The 16,564-nt window shown below is 35.5% G+C and overlaps 1 protein-coding gene across 2 annotated transcripts; it reads right to left on the reverse strand.

Moving 5' to 3' along the window:
• Nucleotides 1-10,561: 10,561 nt before the first annotated feature.
• Nucleotides 10,562-16,309, reverse strand: LOC133298038 (subtilisin-like protease SBT5.4). Of its 2 annotated transcripts, none has more exons than XM_061497279.1 (11): nucleotides 16,180-16,309; nucleotides 15,851-15,960; nucleotides 15,665-15,762; nucleotides 15,256-15,420; nucleotides 14,935-15,034; nucleotides 13,049-13,586; nucleotides 12,614-12,708; nucleotides 12,272-12,520; nucleotides 12,049-12,163; nucleotides 11,743-11,956; nucleotides 10,562-11,253 (listed from the first exon to the last, which is right to left on the reverse strand). In XM_061497279.1, the coding sequence occupies exons 1-11, from the start codon at nucleotides 16,282-16,284 to the stop codon at nucleotides 11,189-11,191; spliced, it is 1,854 nt and encodes a 617-aa protein (XP_061353263.1). In that variant the 5' UTR covers nucleotides 16,285-16,309; the 3' UTR covers nucleotides 10,562-11,188. The 2 variants fall into 2 exon arrangements, with proteins under 2 accessions (XP_061353263.1, XP_061353262.1); XM_061497278.1 differs by having other exon boundaries at nucleotides 10,562-11,331.
• Between the last annotated feature and the right edge of the window lie 255 nt (nucleotides 16,310-16,564).

The raw sequence follows: 16,564 nt of genomic DNA on the forward strand, positions 1-16,564 counted from the left end.
AAGCTCTTAAGTTAGGTTATTCTTGATGAGATTTATCTCAGATCAAGAATTTCCAGAATCTCTAGAAGCTTCATCCACTGTTCCCTTGATTGTTCAAGAGGGGATATATATATCTCTAAGTGAACAAACAAGAGAACCATGATTGGAAATTCAACATGATAATATATAAGTGAAACTAGTAGAAATATTAGTATCACATGTAAAGGAACAATATCAAGGATAATCGGATCCTCAAGAAATTGAAGATCCATCATTTGGCCCACTATTTGTTTTACCTATAAATACACAAGGTCTAGTACAGTACATTCGTAGTGGGAGAGAACCTTGTTAACTCTCAAGTTGTTTCTTGTTGAGTGACATTGATCCTACTAGTTACGATAATGCACTAGAAGATGTTGTTGATCAAGTGTTGCTCAGGCTATGAACAATGAGATGAAATACTTGTATTTCAACTCCGTTCGGTCCTAGTAAAGACACCAAGAAGGGTAAAACCCACAAGGTGCATGTGGACATAAAAGGCAAAGAGAGGATGGACAGAAAGGTGAAAACCTTCAAAGCTAGCTTGGAGGCATTTTTTGCCAGACGCCATGCTTGAGTCTATCCAGATTCTCTTAATTGCTATAAGTCTCAATTATGAGATTTCATTTTGGGAGTTGGATGTCAGGATATCTACATACAACAACCAAAAGGGTTTATAGCAAATGAGCAGGAACACACGGTATGCAAGTTGTGAAAGTCTATTTCATAGACTTAAGCAAGCATCCAGGTCTTGAAACATCATTTTTGATCAGGTTATCAAAATTTTGATTTTGAGAGAACCTTGATGAATGATGTGTATTTGTATGTAAAGGATCCAACGGAAGACAGTAGTTTTTTCTGGTACTTTATGTAGATGATATGCTCCTTATTGGAAACAACGTGGAGGTAATATCAAGCATAAAGAGTTGGCTAAGTTAGTGTTTTGGTATGGAAGTACTGGGGAAGCCAATTATATTCTTGGTATAAAACTCTTATGAGGCCGGAAGAATAAGTTGTTGGCATCACCTCAGGCTACTTACATTGATAAAACTCTTGCCAAAATTCAACATGAGAATTCTAAGAGAAGAATTATAATTCTCAGATGTGGAATTCATCTTCCTAAGGAGTAACCAAAGACTTCTAAGAAGAAAGAATGCATGAGTAGGATATCTTATGCTTTGGCAAAGGTAGACTCATGCATATCATGTTGGGCATTAAACCAGACATCTGTCACGCAGTGGGAGTAGAGAGATAGTACCATTTTGAACCTAGAGGAATACTAGATTATTGTTAAGCATGTACTCAAGTATCTTTGGAGAACGAGAGATTATATGCTGGTATATTCTAGTGGGAGTCTTGAAAAGCTGAGTTTTCAAAAATTTAGTTATTTCAAGTGGATATTGACTCAAGAAAATCAACCTCGAGCTATGAGTTTTTCACTAAACTCAGATAGCATTAGAGGTGGATCTTGCAGACCCAGTTACTAAGAGTTTGCCTGAACTTGTGTTCGAGAGGCATGTTACTTCTTTGGGTCTTAGGAGGATCCCAGACTTGCATTAAGCAAGTGGGAGTTATTGGTTTCATTGTGCTCTTGGAGTAAGACGATGAAACAATAAAATAATTTTCTGAATTTCATAAATAAGGCTTTATTTATTTATTTTGCGCACTATTTACAAACATAAAGGTCCGGATCAAATTGTGGAGTATATGATCATATGGATACGTTCATGGAGGACATGATCATAGGATCTCACAATTGATGAATGAAGTCACAGCCATTAAATAAAGTTGGGCACTTCATTCAGGCTGCAATATTTTATGAAGTGATTTTGTCCGAATCATTGTAAAATATTGGTGTGAATTAACATTCACATGGAAAGGATCAAGGAGAGATTTGATTAAGGTTGTTTTTCTGTCATAAGGTATCAAATCTCCAGTTAACTATAGTTATGTGATTGCTCTTAATCCTGAGTTTATTATAAATAGGTAATCAAATAGTTTTCATTCTTTGATTTACCAACGGGTGAGGTCCGATCTTTTGACGGCCAATAACTCGGTGTTTTGGGAGTGAGATTATTTGATTATCAGTATTTATGAGATAAACAACAAGGAATTTATAGGAAATGTCCCCTTGATATATTTCGGTACTTGGATATTAAAGACACTGGCCAGTGCATGTAATCCATTAGAGAAATTATCAAAGTCAAGGGAATAAATAATTGATTGGGTTACAGAAAACTAATCAATGAATTATAGACATTCTATAAAGGGGCAATGCATATTAATGTTATAAAGGTCATTAATCTTGGAGTTCACGTTCGGGCTTTTAGTGGAGTAGCACCGAATTAGATAATCTTGTAAAGATTATCAGGAGCCTTGATCAATGACAAATGGTAGGTCCCCAGGCTAGCTCGAGACAAGGGATGAGGTATATTATCAGATGATGATAGCTTATGGGCTACATGGTCTTGGGTTTACGAACTCAAGTTTGTATCTTAAAGAGCAAGTGGGAGATTGTTGGATATATGCTCTTTTGGTCACTAAAGTCCTATTGGGCTTCAGTGAAACTTGAGCCCATGAGGCTTAGGGTTGAGTTATGTCTAAGACCTAAGCGTATATATTCATAGTTTTCTCCTCTTGTGCCTCGGAGGTGATCAGATCATCAGAAACAAACCTAAGAGGCAGACGTTCATCATCTGAACGGTTGCCCACACAACCATCTCATCCTCCTCGAGAGATAGTCTGGAAGATCTGCCACAGTCCAGCTTCAAGGAGGTTGTTCGTGCTGCGGCGCTGAGGTGAGCTGTTCGTGAAGAGGAATCCTACAAGGGAAGATTCTACACGAGACCTGCGCACCGAGAGGTAATTGTGAAACGATGATGATTCGATAAGCATACCAATGTACTAGGTCCTAAACCGCTTCCGCATAAATCTAAGATTTCCTTCAGTAACAACATTATACTAAGCTTTCGGAGAGAAGTGAGAACTTTTATTAACTCATGAGGGAAATAACAAACTAGTTTATTTCTTGCAAACTTGTTTTGCCTCATACAGACACTGGAACTTCCTTATATAGGCAAGGAAGAGATAACAACGACAAACACAATAATTATACAATAGACACATCATCAGACATGATGATACAAACGACAAATAACTTTTCAGAAATATGAATTATTGGGCACATACTTTATTTTACAACCATACACGTGTCCATGACTTTAATCATTGTCGGTGGTGCTGGTACTGATGGATAAATTCAGAGCTTTTCTTTCTCCTGAGCGGACATCACCATAAATATCTTTCCACCATGGCTTGTTGGATTTGGCTTTTTCTTCAATTATTTCTGCCATGATATCAGCATTTGGATCTTGAGAAACTTGCCAGATCATATTGTCTTCAGGAGCTTTGATTTCTGTGATTGGATCAAAAACCAATTGAATCTGCATTGGATCTGGGCCTTGTGATGAGCTTGGGCCTTATGACGAGCTTGGATGGAACGATTGATACCTAAGAACTTCAAAGCCATTTAGTTCTTTGACATGTTTTAGTAGAGAGGTCTTAGAATAGGGATCTAATGGATAATCATTGAACTATCCCCATAGATACGCAATATTCTGAGACCATATAAGTCCATCTGGCCTTTGCCAATATGGCCTGCGAATGATAAAAATGACAGTAATCTTTGAAATCTCTCTTCTTGTTTTACCTTTTTGTTCCTTGGATAGAATGATCTTGTGTAGTTCCTTTCTCCACCATGGCAAAAGGGAGTACCATTCTAACAAGGTCCATAAAAAATAATCTGAACTGTCAGGCTCTATGAGAATTTCATAAGTTCTTTGCACCTTAAGCGCAAGAAGGACTGAGTAATGGATTGTGAGACACCATATGCACCAAAGAGTCTTTTAGGTTATGTCAAAACCAACATTACAAAAAACTTCTAGTACCTGCAAATAAGGAATTTCTGGACGACAGGTTGAAGGTGTAACATTTTTTGTTATCATTGTCTCATGGAGATAGTAGAAATAATAATCTTTGGAAATTTTTTGGATTTTGTCCACTAAGATGGGTTTTTCTAATTCAGGAGGATAGTCTCTTTTATGCTTAGCTGTTTTGGGTAAAGGTTCATGCATGAGTATCAGGGGAAAAAAGACACTGGATATATTTGAGATGATCTGGATAGGAAATCTAGGTCTGGATAGAAAATCAGGGATGCTGTTGAGGTTTCTTTTTATATGTTTCACAATAAAATTATACCTCGAAAACCAATCTTTTAGTTTGAGGATTTGAGGATATAGTGGTGAGTTATCCATTTGAACTTCAAAATTATGACCGCGGAGATGGAAATCAAATTTCTTGATTCCTTTTTTAACTGCCAATGCTTCTTTGTAAGTGGTATGATAATGTTTTTCAGCATCTGTAAATTGGCCACTGGCATGTCTGCAATAATAATTTTTGTCATAAACTTCTTCTATAAGGATAGCTCCCCAAAAATGGTCACTTGCATTTGTTTGAAGAATTCTTTTGCTAGTATTAGGAATCTTCAAAGCTAGTGGACTCTGAGCAATCTTCTTCAGTTCTTTGATTGCTTTGGTCTGTTCTGAACTCCAAGGGGAGGATTTTTCTTTAGAAGCTTAGAAAGAAGATTGGTATATTTGGCTGCATGAGGAATGAAATATCTAACATATTAACAATTCTTAAGAATTGTTGAATCTGTTTAACAGTGAGATTTTCATCTGAAAAATTTATGAGTCCTTCTGCAAGGTGTGGTTGTGGTTGATATATTCGTTTGGAAAAATGCATTCCTAGGAAATCAACTTCAGTTTGAGCAATATGGATATTCTTTTCAGCAAGCATAATTCCATATCGGTTATCTATTTCTGCAAATTGGTTGAGCAGTTTTGTGTGTGTTTCTATGTCTTTTGAAAAAGAAAAATATCATCAATATAAATGAGAATGTATCCAAGATTTGATCAAAGATTCTTGTCATTGCTTTCTGAAAAAGTGAAGGAGAAACTTTGAGACCGAATGGGAGAACTCTCCATTGGTACTGCACATTTGGAATGCAGAATGCAGTTTTGTATTTGTCATCAGGATCTAATCCAAGTTGCCAAAAACCTGATTTCAAATCAAACTTGGAGAAGATATAAGCATCTTTGAAGAGGATTGGAAGCATATCAACCTTTGGAATGAGAAACTTATCATCTTGCAGAAAATGATTCAGAGGCTAATAATCAATCATCAATATTTTCTTGCCTCTAATTTTTTATGATCTTTTTTCCACATAAAAAGCTTGACAAGCCCACTGGGATTTAGTAGGTTCTATCAATCCCTGCTTCAGGAGTTCTTGGCATTATTGCCTTGCCAATTGAAGGTCTGAAAGAGACATTCCTGGATGAGTTGCTTTGGTAGGATTGATATCTTCATTGAGCTTGAAAGGAAGTTCAATGACAAAATCTTCATTTTTTCATAGGGGATTAGGATGCGAGAATCCTCTATGGTTGTCTGCACATAAAGGCTTGAGTTTTTCTTTGATGTACTCAAGTTCAGGAGGAGCTTCAAAAAGCGCATATAATCTTAAGGTCTCCGAATAAGATTTGAAATCTCTTTTAAATCTTATTCCTTGAGGAAGGATTTAAAGTCTGTGAGCTTTGGTATAGACATCCGTTCTTATCAGAATATCTTTGTTGGGCATAGGAGTCCCAATAACATTGGTCCAGACAGTGCATTCAAGGAAAAACCTTATCCTTATAGGTTGCTTAGTAACTAGGTAGGTTATGAAAATCTTTCCATCAGCTGCTACAAAGTAAGTTGTCTCTTTCTTCCATGCTTCTGGAGGTAAGATCTTGGGATCCATCATCGATCTTTGAGCACCAGTATCCATGTATGTAATCACCTTTTTTGGATGACTGAATTTAGATGATAAGATGTGAACTTCTACACTAGGCTTTGGTATGACTGGGCTGAGATAGAAAACTTCATTTATAGCAAAGACTGGAACATCATTATCAGAAATTTCTGAATCAAAAGAGGGGTTTTGGAGTGCGAAGACAGTGTCTTCATTTCCAGTGCTTTGTTCAGAATAAAACGATTCTGCATCACCATCATCAAGGTTCAAAGCAGTTATCGTCTTTACTGCTTTATCAGATTTGTTAGGGAAATTTTTTGTATAAGAACCTTTCTTCTTGCAAATGAAACACTTTTTCCCTTTGTTCTTTCCAAGAAACTTTTTCTTCTTGAAGAATTTGTATTGCTTCTGGGATTTATTACTCTTCTTCTTCTGGTTGAATTTTTTGAAATGAGTCTTCTTCTTTGTTCTGCAATCACAGCTATTGCCATCTTTATATTTTATCTCGAGATAAGACTTTTTACAGGCTTGAGTATACTTTGATCTCTATTTCATCAAATCAGTCATGCACTTATGCTGCTTACAAAGCTTATCTACTGCTTCTAAAGTCAGCTGGTGAATCTGACCTATAGTAAGGGCCGTGAAATCTTTCCCTTGAGCAATGGCCATTCGGTTCAATTCAGGTTGAATTTCTTTAGGGAGAGAAGCTAGGTATTCTTTAAGCTTGGATCATTGTATCCATTCAGCAAGTAGAATCTCTGCATTATTCTTTTGAAATGTATTTCTAGATCTTTAATCTTCAAAGAGCAACACTTCATCTCAAAGAATTCTTGCCTGTATTTTTTGTCTATGATGTCCCCATCTCCAATGAATTCTTGATGGATAACTCTTAACATTCCAGAGGTTGTACCAACATTATGGAGTTGGTCTTATCGGATACTTCTCAAGTTATGATACCATTCCTTGAGCGAACCAATCATTCTTGACCAGAATTTCTCCATTACTTTGTAAGGATCAGAATCAACAGGTAAGAGTTTAGTATCAATCCATGACCCAAATTCTAAAATTCCTTTTCTCCTTAGGTATGGAGAAATATCATCAAGTGTGAATCAAGGTCTTGCAGCAGTTGTCTTCTTACTATGACTTCTGCTAGTAACATCTCCTGACTCAGATTCAGGGGAAAATATGACTCAACTCTGGATTCAGCAGTTCTGGCCATCAGTATGCCAGTAATATCAACATATTATGCTTTAGAGAGATAAGAAGAATCTAGCACTTCATCAGATTGTTCTTCTCTAGAGGTTCCAGAAGTAGTTTCAGAAAGATTCTAGTGATCTGAATCTAATTCAAGAGCTCCTTTAGAAGATGTCTCAGAGGAATTAGAACTCTGGGTGTTTGACGAAAATTCAGTTAACTCAGATGATTAGTATTCATCTGTGTCATGTGGTTCAGTCTGGATTATGGTTAATTGGTCTTTAAGATCTGCAGTCTCAAAAATTCTTTTTGAAGAGTTGAGATTTTCTACATGGTCTGTAGAGTTTGAGGATAAAGAAGGGGTTGTCTCCATTCTAGTTCTAGATTAGTGTCTTCTAGAAGTAGAAGGTTATTTTCCTCTCTCTACTTTCTTTGCGAGTTCTTTGATCATAGGGTTAGCTGCTTGAAAAAGTCCAAGGTCTTGGAGGATGTGGATTAGTCCAGAATTCTGGTGATTTTTGGAAAGGAGAATAATAATTTGGCATGAGAGGTGACAAAAAGGGATAATAGTTTTCTACTGGTTCTTGCTTTTGCTGAGATCTGATATTCTGTTCAATGATTCTTTCAAGATCATGAATCTCTGCCTTTAACCTTCTTATCTCTCTATCTCTCATATTGGCTTCTGGAGTAAAGCCTAGCTTTCTGACTTCTTCTTCAAGCTGAGCAATTTGCTTCATGTTCTTCTCATAGTGCTTTCTCATTTTTTTTAGAGATGTTGCAAACGATCTTAAATAGTATCCATCTGGTTGTAAATCTTTTCAACTTTGGAATCAAGTTTCCTCATAATAGAGTTCTGAGCTTGAGCATTCTCTGTTTGCCAATTGAGTACTTCTTCAGCTTGACTTAATTGCTTTAATTTCCTATATGGAAGGACTTCTCCTTGGGTGATTAAAGCTTTGGTGGTGATTTTAGTGGTTGGGTTGGTGTGTCTCTCTAAAGGAGGAAAATCACTTTGTGAGAACATTATACAGGGTATTGGTTGAGTAATTGGTAAGGATTCAGGCTGGCATCTTGAGATGGTATCTTTTGGTGACCAGGTCAAGAGTTCAGGGTTATTCGATGGAGGAAGTAATCCTTCTTCTCTAAGGATTTCTAAACCTCTCTTATAAATCCAAAGAGGTCCAGGTTTCTTCTGTGTGCTAAGACCTACTTATGGACCATTATCTGGTCAGATCTTCTTTGAGCTGGAGGAGGTGGTTTGCAACGCCTTCGACTTCTTGTATTTTTTCTTCTTCCTGTTCTTCCTCTTCATTTGAAGTATCTCCAGTGTGCATCCAACAATCACACTCGGGATCACACATATTAGGATTTGTATCCCATATAAAATGACCGTTAATGCGATCAGTAAAGATAAGGGATCCATCCGGCATTATCCCATAGAATGGGATTTGATCTTCAGTGTAGCATGGAGATATCATCATAGATTGAAAGATAGGAAGGGTAGAACTGCTGGCTACTACATCAGGCTTCTTAAAGATTTTTCTTACGGTTCCATCAACAGATCTTCTAAAACTTGCTTCATGAGACTTGATAGGCTTGCTGGCTTTATGAATCTTCTCATAATTAGTCAGCCATTCTAAAGGAATTAATTCTGTAAATTCTTCACGAGATATTTTTCTCGGAATCTGGATGATTGAAGATGTATCTTCTTGATTTTTGGCTATGACAAACAAAGCATCGCTTTGGCTGTTAGGCAGCTTTGGAAGATCTACAACATGATCTTGGAGTCTATACATCATCTGATGGTGAAGGGTTGCAACATATGTATCAAAGACTTAATAAGCTCCTGTGAGCTGGATTTGTACTTTGAGCTTTTTTTGTAAAGTTTTATCTTTTAGACTGACATTATAATTTGGGAAGATGATTAACACTACACTTCCTGTATGAAGTGTTGTCAGGATAATGCCAATGATAACATTTTCATAATAGATGAAGCTAGAGTCTAGCAAAGCAATACGAGTTGTGATTGGAAGACCTTTCCTTCCATGAAGTGAAAGGATTAGTCTGGTTGCACCAAAATGAAGTGCAGTATAGCCTTCTTGCTTCCAGTGATTGATAAATTCAGTAGGAATCTCCAGATTTACATATTGTTCTTGTGAAGTGGCTTGTAGTTCACACTGATCTATTCGGGAAGACTGGACATATTCTTTCATAGTCGGTCTCCTGGTGGAGATCAACATGGTGATACTCTTAAACACAGATCTTTGTCTCTTAAAAATATTATAAGGGCAGAGCAATGGTGATACTGTTTCAAGGATCTTTGCATCTTCAGGGACATAAGAGTATTCTATGAGATTTTCTATTTTTGAGGATATTTTTGTGGGAATATGTTTAGGAAGGGACATGGAATACTGTAGCATAATCGACTGGGTATTTTCAGTGTTTGTGTTATCCATGATTTAAGAAGTTCTTCTCCTACTCGCTTCATATAATATTATGACTATCTTTACCCTCTCTCTGGAAGAAACTCGAAGAGTTTCCTTAAGACCGCCTTCATCAGGCAGGGAGCCTGTCATCGGGGATGACACAATGGTAGGCTCTAATACCAAGTGGTCGGGAGCCTCACAATCCTTAAGATTATGAGAAAGTTACTTCTATAATTGCTAATCTCTGGATGAGAAAGTTAGTATACTCTACACTTGCCCTGCAAAGGGATCATGTGTATCAGAAAGTGGACTCTGTAATGATCCAGTATTAAGGTCCTCTCATCTTTAAAGATTCATGGATGATAGTCTCCGATAAAAGAGCTAAGAGGTGAAAGGTGAAAGCATTAAATGTGGGAAATCATAATCATTCATTTGTACGTCAAACGACTAGAGAAATAATTTTACTATATATATATATATATGGCTTAGTGAGTATCAAGTGACTGGATGTAATTTTGGTCCAGTGCACTGTATTCTCCCGCGAGAACATAGTGCACAAAATATTATAACTATGTTCTCCCGGGAGAACACCCGAAGAAACACCATTGTAATATTTTTGCACTATGTTCTCGCGGGAGAATATAGTTACAATACACTCACTGGACAGTCCAGTGACTGAATTTTTAATTTTTCGATATATATATATATATAAACAACGTCTATACAAGAATTTTATTGAGTGTTCATATAAGGGAAAATAACTCTCATGTTACTGTAGAGCCATCGATTTTCGCCACATTTTTTTTTTAATAAACAGTAGGCCCCATCACATAGTTGTGTTTGCAGCAAGAGACAAAATGTCTCTTGTTGCAAGAGTTTAATAACCCTCTACATATAATACACATTATCTACTAAAATAAAAATAATATAACTCATTTAACCTAACTATATTTATTTTATCCTTATCTTTGTTAATATCATGTGAAGAACTTGTTTCTAATTTTGTAAAGGGAATATATAGCACATGAACATTGAAAATTTATTGAGATTCTTATGTAAACTTTAAGCAAGGTTCAATACATAAATAAGCATAATTCATAACAAAATAAAATGAGGGCCAAGAAAATTGACCCCATATATACAATATAATTTTTTGATGAGAAGTTGACCATATGTTATTTCTTTTTCTTTTTTTATTTCTAATGTAATATAATATGTCCACTATTTATCCAAAGATTCATTTGGATATTTTGCCATAGAAAGAAACACACTGCATTTTCTGACCAGAAAACCAATGCTTCTTCTAGTTATGCTTCACTACAAGAGGGCTCTTAACTTTGTGGCTTCCATCTAACCACAACAAATCCCCAAACACATAACCTGATGCATGTTTGTGTACTTTTATGCCCTTCAAAATAACCTTGAATGTCTTCTTTTCACCAACTTTATTGAATGTCAAGGATCTTGGCTCAACCAAAACTGAAACCCCATAAGGTGCCTTGACATACACATGATATGTACCTGGTGACCCAACATTTGTAACTGTACGGCTAACTTTTATAGAGTGTTTCCCAAGATTAGGCACTGTGATTGAAGGATAGTTAAAATCTAGTATGCTGTAAGACTTAGGACAAGTGTGGTGCTTCATAGAAAACATCCTAATTTGTGTCTTCTTGTAACCATGACCACATAGGAAGTTCAATTAATCAGCAGTGTTTAGATCATATACAAGTCCAGGGTCCATTGCAAGTTCTGGTTGAATGTGTCCTGCACCATAAGCAAATGGAGTTGCTTCTTCCTTAGATTGATCCAAAATTGGTCTGTTGTTGTCATCTAGTGTCATTGCTGAAAGTGCATAAATTTTATATAGTTTCTTAGAAATATAATATGAAATATAAAATATTGTAAGTTTTTTTAACATAAATAGATGGGTTTGTACATTATCCACTCTTCAAGCTAAATGTGTTCTTGTATAAGGGACATGATAGAAATATAATATCAAAGTGTTAACATGTGTAAATTATTGGTTAACAAGGTGTATCAATCGGTTATTGAAGTAGTAGTACTTTGTTCCCACCTTATCAATTCCTAAGTCAATAATCAATCAACATACATTATTAATTAATAATTTAAATATCATTAACTTGTGTATGGAAGGTCTCAGGTGTAGGAATAACAAAACTGCACAAAAATATATCACATTTTGAGGGATTAGATCTTTGTGATATCTAAAAGACTTGTGTATTGCATATGTACCAGTAGTCATGATTGCAGATTTTAAGGCTGCAGGACTCCGATTGGGATGAAGTATTTTGAGAAGGCCAATGATGCCAGAGACATGAGGGCAAGAAAAAGAAGTTCCTGACTCTATATTATATGGAACCCTACGATTATCTGATGCAAGACTAGTTGGACTAACAGCTTCTGAGGATGCACAAAGAATGTCCACACCTGGTGCAGTGATATCAGGCTGAAAATGAAAACAAAAGTTGAAATTGGAAAGTCATCTTAAGAAGCATTTGAAGGAACTAATGGCAAAGATGGTGGTGAAAATGAAACAACCTTGAGGATATTTGCCTGGATGGTGTTAGGTCCCCTAGATGAAAATGAAGCTATTATTGGAGCTGGTTTTATTCCTAGTTGAGTTTTTGCTTTGGTCATGTAAGCCATGGGGGTCCTGCAATATATGCATAGATATAGATTGATTAATTAGTTTCTAGAAACTAGAAACAGTTTTTGGCATTTCTGAATCCAAAGGGATTGGTGTAAGAGAAAGATAAATTACTTGGTGCCTTTGATGTAGGAATAAACATATTCACTATCTGTGTAATTGATGTGTGAAGTAGGCAACAAATGAGCATATGCTATAATGTCATTACCACGTTTCTTATTATTTGCCAAAATTAGTCCTACTGCCCCTGTAGAAAGAGCTTGTTCCTCCGCATAAAATAATCCAACAGTCTCCCTTAGGAGACAAACCAAGATTTTTCCCTTTGCCTTCTTAGGATCAAGAGTTCCAATCTTACAGATTTGACTGCAAGAAATCATGACAAAATAATATACCAAGAAACAATAATTATACAAACTAGACACATTGAAATGACTCTATTGGAATATTTGAACTTACGCATCTTCAATTGTTGCATTAGCAACTTTTGCATCTACAGAACTGATCAAAGAATAGAACTTCTCAGATGGCAAGCCAGTTGAAAGACTAGTTCCCTGGCAGTCAAAATTGAAATATGTAGAAAAAAAGTTAGAGCATTCTATGATGTTTATTTTGTTTTTTGAGCAAAGTTAGATTCAATTTGAAGCACACCCTAAACTTATTACAGTTGAAGAAATCTAATATAAAATCATTAATGTGACCTTCACTTAAAAGCCTAAACTGTTAGTTGTAATGGACTCGTGTAAGGAGACGTTTTAGAGTAATATAATGTAAAATCATCAATGAAACTTTCACCTAACGACATAAACTCTTGGTTAAAATGAATCTTTACAATTACACACAACTATGGGCCTAAACTGAAATGGAAGAAACAAAAGTACAAAAAAATGATACCATTAGGTGCTTCTTGTCACCAAGAGCTATATAATTAGCAAAATCTCTGTCTATTGTGCTAGCACCAACACTGAAAACCCATGGTGCCACATTAGTTACGGTTCCAGGTTCTGGTCCCTTATTGCCTCCAGAAGCAACTACTATTATACCATTGGCAACTGCATGAAAGGCCCCTATGGAAACCCCATCTTCAAAAAATTCTTTAGGAGTAGGATGACCAAGGGAACAGGAAATTACATCAACCCCATCACTTATAGCAGCCTCAAAAGCTTCTATGATATCTGCATCAGTGCATTCAATCTGAATGGTCCCAAGCCAGCATACCTTGTAGGCTGCAACATGGGCTCTTGGGGAACCACCCTTTGCAGTGCCATTGCCAAAGCCAAAAACACTTGCTCCTTGAACTAAGTTACCTCCAGCAATTGACAGAGTTGCGGTACCATGGTTTAATACATCACGTGTTGTATAAAGGGATGTGTTCAGTTTTCCAAATTTTGACTCATAACCTTTGCTGAAGAATCTTGCTCCTATCAGTTTCCTGCGTGATTTTGTACATAGCATAAATAGAAAGGTAACAGATTTTCTTTTGAATTAACAAAAGGTTATCAGTTATCACATTGCATTCTATTCTTGACTGTCTTTGCATATTGGGGTGATCAAGTGGAACTATATTTATAGTCATGATTTATCAATGAACAACACTTGGATTACCTGACCAAGTTATATAGTAATGGGTTTTATTGATTATTTTAAGCATGAAAGCATTCTGGAGAGTTAGAATTTGAGCTTTTTAACTTTTTTTTTCTCTCTCCTTTACTCTCACTAGGAAAAAAAAATTTAATTTTATTTATTTACTATTATGATTATATTTATTTATTCTTAACCTTTTCTTCATTTGAGATAGATTTTGGGGACAAGAACTAAAATGCCACATTTTGATATTTTAATTGTGAAAATGCCACGGTTTAAAAATAAAATGCCAAAATGCTATGTTTTAGGATCCATTATCAATCCCAATGCATTCTTATCAAGGCTAACGGGCCGGGCCGAGCCGAGCTTTGATCTTAAAAGGCTAAGCCTGCGTTTAAATGTATCAGCCTGACCTAACATGTTACCTGTTACGAATATAATTATCGGCCTTGGCCTGTCTTATTTACAAAAAATAAAAGTCTGGTTTGATCTGTTAGTCTGTTTAAAAAAGAAATAAGACAATAAAAATTTATCCAAACAGAATATACAAACAACAACACTAGTAATTCCATAAATATTCATAAATTCAATGTATATCCAAACAGCATGATATAGAACAAAATTATTCAAAAAATCTGTTTAACCAAAAAAATTGGATGAAATGGATTGAGAAGAAAGAAGGAACTATTACAAGTAGTATAAAAAATATAAAATAAAAATAAAAATTAATATACTAGATCGGCCTGAGAGGCTCCAAGACCGAGTTTTTGAATTAGAGCCTCAGGCCTTTTTATTAAACGAGCTTTTATACAAGTCTAAACCTTATTCCAATAACCAATTTCAGATATGTAGATTCAGGCCTTCACGAGCCGAGTCAAAAGCCATTTGTTTACCACCCTTAATCAAGGCGATACGTGACAAAATAGTAACCTAATTATATAAAAAGATACCGTTAATTTGAAACGTATCACGCGGACAGGACCTACTGTTAGAAATAACGGCTCAAACCGGATCCGTTGGGACTAACAAGTATGATATTTTGATATTTTGATATTTTATTTTTGAATTGTGGCATTTTAAAAATTAAAATGCCTAAGGGTGACATTTTGATCTTTGTCCTTAGATTTACATGAATATAACCTTCTTAGTTCTTTGCCAATTAAATGTTTCATGAGGTGAAAATATAGAGGACAAACCTATTGCAGCTAAAATTATCAAGTTGACAAATCCCACGCCACCTTGATGGGACAGGGTTCATTCCTTCTTCACTGAAACTTTTAGATTCAGGCCAAACACCTGTTTCGGAGTCAAGGAAAAAAAATTAACACAATTTCCAATATAGATAATCATAATTGAAAAATTTATAAAAAAAACAAAACAAATGTGACCCACACATTATCCTATACAACTGCATTAAAAAAAGAAAATTATTTTTCTTAGGAAAAAAACAAGAAGCAGCCTCCTATTTTGAAAATTTAACAGAAAATTGACCTTGACTATGAGGATAAGAAACTGACCTGTATCAATGTTAGCAATGATTGTACCCTCACCACATCTTGCCTTCTCCCAAATGGAGTTTTTGGGAACCACTCCATTACTCTCTAGCCCAAGAAATTCCCAAGATCTTGTGGTTTGTAGTTCATGCCCTTTGTTCATAAAAACAGACACTACATTTGGATTTTCTGCACCCATCAAAACAACACAATATTTTTTATTCAAGTCCAGTGAATATCTCGGGTGAGAGGACGTGTTAGAGATATATAAAAACTATTAATTTAATCTCACTCGTCAGCTTAAGATTTTAAAAGAAGGCACATCAGTGGTTTATATATTTCTTTAAAAGATTCAAAATGACTTGTTTTTTGTTTTTCAATCTTCAAAAACAACAGTACTATATTTGGATGATGGTACATGTGATTCACTTACTTGCTATCTCTGTTGCTTGTTCCTCTTCAAGTACAGCAGCAAAACCATTGATGTGTTTATTATAAGAGTAAAATATAGCTTCTTTGGCTTTCTCATGGCTGTGAAGGAATCATATATATATTTGAGTATTCAATTTCATCTGTCCAATTATAACATTCAAAAGGAGTTTGTAATTGGATTCTATACCTTCCCAAGTGTGAGCCTAATAATTTGTAATGGGAATTTGTTGCTGACTCGAGTTCACTTGCTGAAGGGTTTGGACCATGAGAATGTGATCCTAAGTATACAATGTAAGACTGCAACAAAATAAAGAAAAGCTTTCAAAACATTGAAGTGTATAAGCATAAGCAAATTTATTATATATTTTGAAGTTGAAAAGAAAAATATAACACAATCAGCTACTTAAAGAACTAGTTACAAATGTTCTGATGGTTTGTTATTGCAAGTTCAGTACTATATAAGCCTGAAATTAGCAAAAATTAAGAAAACTGATGCTAAATGGAAAATGAGCTTGCCATTTTAATGGCATGGGATGATTGAAGCAAGGAAGACCAAAGAAGAAACAATGAGATAAGGTGGAAAATAGAGAAACCCATTATGTCCCACTGTGTGATGTGCATAGACTGAAGAGGCTATGTGATGTTCTTAAAGTGATGAAGTCAAGTAGTCAACAAAGGCTTTTACTTTTCATAGCGTGAAGTATTGGCTTTCTATTTGAAAGCAACCTTGGACACAATCAGTCCTTCGTAAGAATAAGAATACTCAAATATTAGTTAGAGATCTCTTGTATCTAATTCTTCATCTATCTATACAATGATAATAGTTAGATATAAATAATATTAAGAGGGTAACTTAATTAATTGGGTATAAAATGATTTCGTATCTTTCTTATGTTACATA

Source organism: Gastrolobium bilobum, unplaced genomic scaffold (assembly GCF_033153095.1).
Source record: "Gastrolobium bilobum isolate Gb01-03AN ecotype WA unplaced genomic scaffold, APGP_CSIRO_Gbil_v1 utg7520, whole genome shotgun sequence".
Classification (NCBI taxonomy): domain Eukaryota; kingdom Viridiplantae; phylum Streptophyta; class Magnoliopsida; order Fabales; family Fabaceae; genus Gastrolobium; species Gastrolobium bilobum.

Bases quoted from the DNA above. Each gene is read 5' to 3' on its own strand.
- LOC133298038 (XM_061497278.1), bottom strand. From the start codon at position 16,284: ATGCACATCACACAGTGGGACATAATGGGTTTCTCTATTTTCCACCTT. The intron at 15,035-15,255 runs GTCAGTTTCTTA...ACTCCGAAACAG, and splicing joins CATTGCTAACATTGATACAG to GTGTTTGGCCTGAATCTAAA. The intron at 13,587-14,934 runs GTTTGTCCTCTA...AAAATCACGCAG, and splicing joins GATAATTTTAGCTGCAATAG to GAAACTGATAGGAGCAAGAT.